This window comes from Penicillium canariense (assembly GCF_028826845.1).
Source record: "Penicillium canariense strain IBT 26290 chromosome Unknown utg000001l_segment0_segment0, whole genome shotgun sequence".
NCBI lineage: Eukaryota > Fungi > Ascomycota > Eurotiomycetes > Eurotiales > Aspergillaceae > Penicillium > Penicillium canariense.
In genome coordinates, this window is record NW_026622728.1 from 4471558 (window position 1) to 4481923 (window position 10366).

The 10366-nt window shown below is 52.6% G+C and overlaps 3 protein-coding genes across 3 annotated transcripts; 2 read left to right on the plus strand and 1 right to left on the minus strand.

Annotated features, from left to right (window-relative positions):
• Nucleotides 1-637: 637 nt before the first annotated feature.
• Nucleotides 638-4149, plus strand: N7482_001520 (uncharacterized protein; the record flags this gene model as incomplete). The annotated part of the gene is made up of 2 exons (XM_056683645.1): nt 638-1266; nt 1341-4149. The coding sequence occupies 2 exons, from the start codon at nt 638-640 to the stop codon at nt 4147-4149; spliced, it is 3438 nt and encodes a 1145-aa protein (XP_056547251.1).
• A 1616-nt stretch (nt 4150-5765) lies between these two features.
• N7482_001521 (uncharacterized protein) lies at nt 5766-6272 on the minus strand (the record flags this gene model as incomplete). Its single annotated transcript, XM_056683646.1, has 1 exon — nt 5766-6272. One exon carries the CDS (start codon nt 6270-6272, stop codon nt 5766-5768), a length of 507 nt encoding a protein of 168 aa, XP_056547252.1.
• Nucleotides 6273-6865: 593 nt separating this feature from the next.
• On the plus strand, nt 6866-10278 carry N7482_001522 (uncharacterized protein; the record flags this gene model as incomplete). The annotated part of the gene is made up of 4 exons (XM_056683647.1): nt 6866-6984; nt 7040-7263; nt 7324-7452; nt 7505-10278. 4 exons carry the CDS (start codon nt 6866-6868, stop codon nt 10276-10278), a joined length of 3246 nt encoding a protein of 1081 aa, XP_056547253.1.
• Nucleotides 10279-10366: the final 88 nt, after the last annotated feature.

Sequence of the window (10366 nt, forward strand, 5' to 3'; positions counted from 1 at the left end):
TTCCTGAATGATGATCCTTCCCAAGCGAACTCTCATGATTCAGTAGGAGTTGTGTGCATCCTCAACAAGTGTTAGTCACATCCTCTGCACGTCCCAAACTCTTCCTCGGATCTCCACAGGGCCAGACCCAACAAGGCGCAGCGACAACAAAGGCCATCAGTCCACTTTTCTGAGCTGGCGGGCCGTGAGCTGCGTGCTGCACAACTTTTCTTTTTCTTTTTGCCGACCTGAATTCTGCAGGGCCCGGGACTGCCGTTGCCTAGCCTTTTAGCATCACTAGGGAGGAGTCGCTGCCGACTTACGTACCCAGCGTTCGCAATCCTCACTCCGAACTCTCCCCTCCCTCCAATCCATCCAACCTTGCGGAACCGATCCCCGGTTCTCCCTTCACCAACAAAACCCCCCTATACACTCTTCCGAAACCCCAACCCACAGCCACCAACATCAACATCCCGTCCTGTCAATCATCCCCCGACCGGCATTTCGACGGAGCCCTACACCCCCCCCCTTCAGCCCGGTCCATCCTGGGAGGACGCGCGCAGGTGGACCGCGAGATCCCTGGCACCCCCATCGTCAACACAACGTGGATTCGATTACCCACACCGGGGGTTGACCTCCCCCTTGGAGGTCATCCCGTATGTCTGAGACAGGCGAGATGTGTCACGGCTCGACGCGCACCATGCGGAAGGCAGCTGGGGCAGGTCTGTCGGGTCCAGATGCAACCAAGTGCTCGCGGCGCGGGCAGCTGTCCATGTCCCAGGGCCGTCGATGGCGAGATACCTCCAAACGTCGGCGGGGATGGGCACCCCGTCATCGATGGAGCTCCGCCTCCACCTGGTGGGTGGCCCTGATGTGTTTGGTTCTATCGTGGGCCTCGCCGGCCACAGCAGCGCTGCTGACTTTCGACAACTGCCTGAGCAAGACGATCCTCGAATCTAACCCGCCACAGCTGCAATACATCCCGCTCGACGTCGCCGTCACGTTCAACCTGTCCAACCCTTTACAGCCGCTGAATGTCACGGTCTATGGAAATGTGTCGGGCACGGCCGACGGCTCTACGGCTCCCGCGTGGACAGATTCGTCGTGGACTAATCAGAGCTCGACCGAGGGGAAGATCGTGGATTTGAGCAGCAGCAACAACAAGTACAGCACGCTGATTACCTCATTTGATGTGCTGGGCTTCTCGGCCTTCAGCAATGCGTCGCGCTTCTGCCAATCGCTGTCACAGGGCGAATGCCCGCTGGGCCCCGTCTTCAATTATAACTTGTGAGTCCAAATTTTGTGGCAGACCAGCTACTCCTTCGGCCTAAGCTAACGTGAACTGTGTTTCTTTTTTCCAGGAGTGATTTGAGCACCCTGCGGGCTTTCTCAGTTCAACATGATATGGCCTCGACGTATCGCTTTTCCACCATCACACCGACGTTTACCATCCGATCTGGCGACGCGTCGGCGGCCGAGCTTGGTTGCATCACGGTCGCCATTACACCAGACTTGGGCTCGCCCCTCAAGGATGCCTTGACTTATGTGCCCCTGGTGATCCTGCTGTTGGTTGGGATTGCCACCGTGACGGCGGCGATTTACAGCCCTTGGGGAACAACAGATATCTTCCGGTGGACGAGCAATTACGGCCGCGACGAGGACGTGCTGCGATTAGTGACTCCGGGGTTTGCGGATTGTCTGCAGTACCTCCAATTCGTCGTCTTGACTGGGTCACTGTCATTGGATTACCCTGGTTTTTTTCAGCCTGCAGTCAGTCACGGCTCCTGGTCGGTCCTGATGTTCAACCAGAGCTTTGTTCATCCGGACGGCGGCAATAATCCCGTTGTGGATGGTGTCTATGCAATCAATGGCACATATGGGCTGGACCGAATGAACCAGCTGGTAGGCATGGCCACCACCCGCGATATCTGGCCGGGCATGATGGTATGGACGGTGGTCATCTTGGCCATCATAACAGTCCTCTGTCAGGCTGGCTTTGGGCTGCGCTGGCTTCACCGCGAACTCGCACACAACACGGAGCAGGACCTGCGCGCCAAGAATATGCCCTTTACCGTTGGCAACGTCATTCGCATCGTCTTCAACTACCTTCTTCTGCCCATCGTTTCTCTCTCCTTCTTCCAACTTGTCATTGCCAAAGGCTCGCCCGCTTACAGCGTTGCTTTGGCGGCCGTGGTCATCATTATTGTCATTTGCTTCTCCATCTGGCTTATTCGCGTGATCGTGTCCACTCGGCCGAAATCCCATCTCTTCGACGACCTCCCGACTGTCCTTTTGTATGGACCTCTCTATAACACCTACTGCGACGATGCCGCCGCCTTCGCTATGATTCCCATATTCCTCAACTTTGCTCGCGGTGTTGCCATCGGAGCTCTTCAGCCATCAGGCATCGCCCAGGTCGTCATGCTAGCCATCTGCGAGGTCGTTTCCGTCCTGACGCTGATAGCCTTCCGGCCCTTCCCTTCGCCCACGCATATGAATCTGTACCACAGCATTTTCTCATGCATCCGATTCCTTACCATCCTTCTCAGCGTGGTCTTCGTCCCCTCTCTCACCGTGTCCTCTACCGCACGGGGTTGGATCGGCTATGTGATCCTCCTCCTGCACGCCTTAGTTCTCGTCTTTGGATTCTTCCTCAATGCCCTGCAGACGCTGATCGAGGTCCTGGCACGACTCGCGGGTGCCGGTGGCGCCACCCGTGGTGGTCTGGTGAAGGTCTTTGGCATGCGGCAGCTGTCAAGGCGTGTGCCGCGCCAGGATCTCGCCCGGCAAAGCATGGGCTCGGAGGCGGCGATGTTGGCACATGCTGATGACCGACTGTCCTCCCAGTTTGAAGGCTCACGGCCTCGCAGCTTGTCCGGCAGCTCTGGGCTCCTACTGAACCGTGCGACAGCCAGTGAGGGGCGCGCCAGTGCAATCCTGGATTATGCCAGCTCCCAGGGTGGTGGCTCACACAGTCGTGCCCCAAGTGGTAATCTATATACGAATTCTCCTACCGCTTACACAGGTGCTGGTGGGTATTCCAGCGGATCGCCGAATAGTAGCACGTTCATTGCTGCACACCCGCGGGATCCATACTATCGGCCGCCTAGGCCTGGTCGACGGACCTCGCAAGGTGACTCCTTCGACCGGGGCAAGAGGAGCTCGAGGTCGTTCTTGAAGGGCAATCGCAGACATGATGAAGAGCACATCGGCGATATGGCCCCGATGTCTGGTCGTGGCACGCCTGTCCCTGCTTATCTACCAGCACCGAAGGATGATATGGAGATGGACGACACGGGACAAGGAAAGGACTATGCCGTTCGTGAAGTCGACTTCTACTACCGCGTTCGTGGGCCTCCGCTCTCGCATACCGGTACCCGCAAGTTGAAGACTGGACCTGCCGATCCTACAGGGCCCGTTTCCTCTGCGACAGGCTGGTTCCGCAACGTATTCCAGGGAAAGACCAAGGATAAGGGCAAGGGCTTCGAGGTTGTCCGGAGTGCCAGGGCGCCTCCTCCGGGGCTTTTCCCGGAGGCCGACTACAACGAGCCATATCACGATGACCCGGAGGATATTGCGGCTGGTGCTGCGGCTCACTCTCGCAATGTGTCCGCCGGCGAAGCTCCCTATCGTGATTCTGAAGGCGATCACGGCGAACATGGGGTCGAGCGGGAACCTCGGCAGTCCAGCGATGCCCAAGGGGCTCCGGTCCTGCCTGAGGTAAATACCGTCGGCGGCATCGAGCTACCCAGCCGTGTCGGATCTCGTCGCACACAGGCAGCATCTGAGTACGGCACGGAGCAAGTTGCGCAGGCCTTGTCCGCTGTCACCGAGGCCTCCTCTCCCCCATCAAAAAGCGTTCGATCTCACTCGGATCAGCATCTCCAGGCCTCTTCCCCCACCACCGCACGACTTCCTTTCAGCAGTAGTAGCTCGGCATCCCGCGAACGGGGCCTGTCGGTAGCATCAACCTCCGGCTCCATGGCATCTAGTCACAACACCAACCGCGATGGCACTCGCACCGAGCGCCCATCGAGCATGGGGTATGTCGCGCAGCATCGCACACGCGACAACATCCACGAAGCCAGTCCCGACGAGCCCTCCTTCACCGGCAGTGCAGCCGAACTAGTCGACGAACACGCTCACAGTGGCCACCAAAAACCTCTCTAAAACAACTAAACCTAGTGTGTACATGCAAAACACTATTCTACAAATCCATACTTGCCCTCTTCAACTCCTCAACTCACATAGCACCCTTCCCACCCTATTGTATTCCACATTCAGGCGGCTTGGACTTCTTGATGCCCCAGACACGAATTTTCTTTCTTCCTGTTCTGCACTTCTTGTCTTGCCTTCTATTCTCTCTTGTCCTTTTCTCCGCTTTTGTGACTGTGATTGAACCTCGGGCCTTGAGCCTCACCTTGATTTAACACGTCTCCCCCAAAATTGTTGCGAGGCGTTCTCCCTGGCTACTTTCTACTTAATATTTTCGCGTATAATTTTCAGTACCTACCTACTCGCCCGCCCAGCCCACCTACCTGGGACCGACTGGTGCGATGTGATTCTGGTACTTGGATGGCTGGATCTGGCTCTCGTGCAAATTAATGGATACCAGATGTGTTTGGCTGCGATGGCGGCTGTGTTTTAATACCCGTCTACCACACACGTAAACCACTGCTTCTAGTACTCTGTACCATAATTTCTCGGAACCTCGTGATGAATTCAAACGGTGGTGGCTTCTCGATTTTGTACGTAGCCATGCGACCTATCACATAAATTATATATAGACTTGTCTCTCTTGCAGTCAAGAGCCTCAAGAAAATCCCGACCGGGCGGGTAGCCTGGTAGGCACTGTTGCCCGACACGATTGACAGCAATCTGACTGCCTGGATTGATATGTAAGTAGCGGTGAGATATGCTTATCCAAGCGAAAATAGGGTACACGGCTTTGGCGAGACGTGTCTGAAATACACCTTAGAGAGGATGTCACTGTCTTCAAGGGTGTGTAAGTGGCGGTCAGATACATGCGCCCGGGTGTAGGGTGCTAAATTTTAGCAAAAGTGGCCAGTGTGCGCCTTGCAGCGAACAGCGAGGGTCAGATACGTGCGTCCGGGTGAAAACAAGTACGAAGCTTTCGCGACTCGTAACGTGTACCTAGGGATAGGCAAACCGAGGACTTCGGGCTCTGTGTGTGCTTATAAAACTTATTTTGCAGACTTATGATATAACTTCCGTTTGAACTGTCTTTTCTTTATTCCATAGCCATCAAAACAGATATTTTAGACTCGATATGCGCTGATATGAAGGAACCAGCTTAGAAGCCCCACAATCTCAGCGACGAGCAGTTTCGCTATCAACCCGATGATAGTTCCCAACCCTCTTACATACGAAGGAGATGAGATGTCAATGAAAAGCGTGTTCATTTAGAACGAAACTAACACAACCTGAAATAATAGCTAGCATAGTGCTTTAAATAGCCAAGAAAACCCACGACATCTCTAGTTCAATCTGTGATTGTTGCGCATGTGCTGCTCAAGGTTATCCGCCCGATTAAACACCTTCTCACAGTTTACCATTTGGCAGGGATGTCCATGAGGAGCTATGTGGATTTTACGGACGTGGCGAACAAGTGAAGATTCCCTTCCAAAAGAACCTTTGTACTGGCAGCCTTCCCATTTGCACCAAAATGTCTGTGGGGTAGACATATCGCTTTGTAAATTGGAACTGTGTAGTCTTAGCCTAATCGAATGGTCTACTTTAGGGTCTGGAAGTGGCTGGAAAGTCACTTACACATAAGGTTGGTCATTCTTTTGAGCCAGTCGGATATCTGGAGGGTTCCATGCGTGATTGGCCGCCGTGTTTGTAACGTCACTAGGGACTCGCACGGATGAATTGAGGGAAAAGCGTTCACGTCGGGTCGAATTATTCATAGTCGCAAAGGCATCCTCATTCTGATTTGCATGGCGGGCAGAAGGTGAACTGCCAAGGTTCCAATACGAGGGTGCGTGAAACTGTTCCCATGAAGCCTCGTTTTCGTGTGAGTGGTGGACGCAAGGTGACGTGGCAAGGCTCAATTGTGAAGCTTCCAGGTGCATTTCTGGCAGTGAAGCATCACTGCCATTGGGTACGAGGTACGAGGCGGAAGATACACCAGCAGGGCTTATCCGTACCCCTGTAGATGCTGCCCAGCTGAATTGCCGGCCCGAGTTCTGCAGGGAAGTGTCTACCACGTCGTATGCGTGGGTATGGGTATGGTCCGCTTCCAATCCCGTTGAGTCAACGGACCATGCCATCGTGAGCCAAGGCACCGCGTGTCTCGAAGGCCGAGGAGCAAGGGTTGGTAAAGGCGATACTTGATGAAGGGATACAGAGGAATACCTAGAGAAAGGGTCTATTTCATCTGGGGCAGACAAGCGATCTTATATCCCATATACTAGGCGTTATTCCGACTCCAGTGGACAGAGAGCCTTGTTGTGGATAGGTGATCAGGTTGGGATGATCCATGCTGGGGCCCGCGTCGTGCCCCTGGTGACAGTGGAGCTCGCCATTGGCGTGAAATTCGTGAATTGACCAGTGAGAGGGTGCAATGAAGCAAAGAAAGGGGTGCGAGTGTGACAGCAGCTGTTCCAGACCCTGCTACTCCAGATATCAGCTCGTGAGCAACCACTGAAAATCCAGAATTTAAGGTGCAAGATCTGCGGGACAGGTCGTCTCACACCTAATTCAAACCCTGTCCGTGAATCTTGTGAAAGAGCCAATGAGAGATGCCGCCTACTGTGGCAGAGTCAGGGTACGTCGACTCTGCTTTTCCTTAAGATGGAGCTTTCCGGCGTTCAAGCCCCAATTTTTCAAGTTCTCACACAGGCGTTGTTTACCACATCAAATCATGGCGGACTCAGAATGGGATGCTTTCAGGCCAGAAATTGAGCGACTTTATGTTTACGAGAGCAAGCCTCTATCCGCTGTCCTGGAGTACATGGCAACCAAGTACTCAATGGTGACATCGTAAGTCTTACAAGTCGCGACGAATGGCCAACATCTTCAGCTTACAAACTCGTAGCCGGGCAAAATTGAATAGACTGCTCGACGCCTGGGGAATTGAAAAGAACCTCATCACTCGCCCGGAGGAATGGCCGTATATTGGGAGAAAAATCTTGAAAAGAAAGCGGGATGATAAAAAAGAAAGTGAAATTCATATTCGAGGGGAGCAAGTTCAGCCTGAAAATGTTAGGAAGAAATTGTACCGGGAAGCCTATGTGCCAACCAGAGACCTGATTTCGAACGGTGAGATGGGGATCTGCCCTCTTCAACCCTCTTCAAGACAGTGAGCTGATTGATCTCAAGCGCCGTCACCGGAGACCCCAGAAGGTGTTCTAGTATGGACCCCAGCATCACCAGGAATGCGTCTCAATTGGAATACGCCACTTCCGTGGCTGCGATTCCTCCAGCTTCTACACCCTCCGCATGCGCAAGGTATCATTGGAGACTATTCGTTTTGATTTTAATATTGCTTACCTCATAAAAGGTCCAAACTCGCCCTCGCCTCTCGTTGTGTCCTCTCCTTCATCGACTTTTCCTGCCCCATCTCCATCCTCGTCTCTTGCTATATCATCACCTGGAAAGTCTTATGCAATGTATCGAGCCGTCAACAGAGAATTGCTCCAGCGATTAAGCTCCATTATACCCTGGGGAAGACTGAACAGCCCTCCTAGCATACAAAGCAGTTCCAAAACAGCAGCTGCATTGACAATTCTGATGCCTGAGCAGTTCAAGGGGCAGCATCAGAGTTTATCATCGAAATTGAGCAGCTCTAGGAACAGTGGAAAAGATCTTCTGGCTGTGGAACTGTTCCTTCTCTCCAACAACCTGATCCCGCATGCCCGTGAAGGGCGATCTACAAGGGGGATGAGATCCGAAGATGAGCGAGTGATGAAGATGCTTAAGGATTCTAGTTGGGGTGATTCGAAACATCTCAGGATCTTGTTATCAACACACGAGCCATCAGCCGAAGCTATTGCGGAGAAGGTCTTCGCAAGTTCACTGAGACTTAAAGATTTGGAGACAGTGAGAATGATGCTAGAGGCTCAGATGGATCCAAATGGAAAAATTGAAACGGTCGAATACGGCATGTTGACGCCCCTGCAGTTTGCCGCAAGTCTTGCAGATGATGATGGTGCCGAATTGGTCGACCTTTTGGTAGCCCATGGAGCCGACGTAAATCCATCCGTCGATGAATATCCCCCATTGTTTTACGCAATTCAAGCAAACAACACCATATGCATGGACAAGCTTTTATTGCAGCGCGCCGTGGTAACGCCAGCATGCCTTTCTGCCGCAACGAGGTTGGATACCTTTGAAGCCTTTGAAGAGATAGTCGATTCTTGCTACGATGTGAATGCACGAGCAGGATTGCAGGACCACAGTGCTCTTGCGGAAGCCGTGCAGATTGGGAATGTCCCAATGATTCAGCTTCTGCTAGCGAAAGGTGCAAAGATGGATGAGCTAGTCGCTATCGAATTCGAACAAGATACTGCCACTACAACAATATTAGGGCTTGGGGTGCTAACTAGAAAGCTTGAAGTCATACGATCATTACTGGATCACGGCGTTGACATCAACCCTGACTTCGATGGCTTTCCCTTTATCTCCCCCCTTACATTGGCTGTCGAAGTGGGAAGAATCGATATCGTCATTTTCTTGCTGCAGGAGGGAGTGGATGTGAAGGCTATTGATGAGGGATCAGACAAGACTCTACTTGAACGAGCAGCCAGCAAGAAAAATCTAGCTTATTGTGAAGCTTTGCTGGCTTACGGAGCCAAGCTTAATGGCGAAAATGCCAGTTCTGCGAATGAGTCTTCGGCACTTCTCGTTGCTTTAATGAGTGGTTCGACGGAAATCGTTGCGCTCTTCATTGCCGCACATGCACGTCTCAATGATTATTACACGAAGCCTCCTGGTTCTGTTCTTGGCGCAGCCATCGAAATGGGAGACATGACATCAATCCACATGCTGTTAACAGCCGGTGCTCGACTGATTGGGATGAAAATCCGGAAGATAGGAAATCTAGAAACTGCACAGTTCCTACAGGGAAATGGAGTTCTGCGAAATCTGCTAATTGTTTCTGGAAGCAGGATTTTGGCCGCCGCTATCACCTATCGCCAACTCGACTTAGCCCAATATCTGCTTGATCATGATGCTGATCTTGGAGACCAGCTCGGGAGAGAAGACAATTCCTCTGTGGAGCAAAGTCCATTAGAGGCTGCGATAGAGCAAGGAAATCTACGACTCGCGGAAGTTCTCTTGGATCGAGGCGCAAAAGTCACGGATGGTGTTCTAGCAGGAGCTATGAGACCGTCACACTTTGATGCCAGGTTCCAGCGACGCCTTCTGGCTGGTTTCCATGAAAGCGCTCCAAGTGCTGTAGGGGCCGCAATCGTTTATGGACACCCGCTGGGGCTGTTCCAAGAGGCGAATGTGGACCCCAGAGGTACACCCCAACTCGAATCCTCTTATTTTCAGCTGGATGAATGTGATTTTGAAATTCCATCTCCTGAGTCGGTTCTTGAGCTTGGGGTCGTGATGGGAAACAAGGAGGGTTTGCTCTCTCTACTTGAATGGATTCCCTGGAGTGCAGATCTTGTTGGCCGCGCTCTGACACTCGCCATTCTTCTTGAAGAGCAACAGCTGTTGGATATTCTGATGAAATTCTGCCCTGATGTTGCGCAAGAGATCACGATTTCCTACCATGATTCCGACGATTTTGGGACGGTGAGTGGAAACAAAGACACCTATACCCCGCTTCAAGCTGCAGTCAAGCACCAGCACATCAAAGTTGCGACTGAATTAGCAAAGAGCGCGGATGTCAATTTCTTGGGAAACGGCGCCCGTCGCCGAACACCTTTGCAACATGCTGTTGAGAACGGCAATATGGAGCTGGTCAATATGCTTTTGAAACGCGGAGCTCGAGCCGATGGAGCTCCTGCCGAGGATGGTGGCGCGACCGCTTTGCAGATTGCATCCCTTCGTGGGTATATCGGCATCGCACAGAGAATGCTTGATCTAGGTGCGGACGTGAATGAAGGTCCTGCGAAGCTTAATGGGCGAACAGCCTTGCAAGGTGCGGCAGAGTACGGTCGCATTGATATGCTGCACATGCTTCTTGATAAAGGGCCGTTGGTTGTCGGAGATGCTGAGCGCCATTATCATAAGGCTGTAGACCTCGCAGAGCGGAACGGGCATATGGCTGCTGCGAAAATCCTCAGGCATTTCAGGAGCACTGTTGAGCTGAGCTTATCTTAGGCCCTAAGATAGAGGTTGATATAAGGTAGATTGAAAATTCCAGCGAGTCTACTTGTCGAAGTTTTCTTCTCGTTAATAGGTGCCTTTC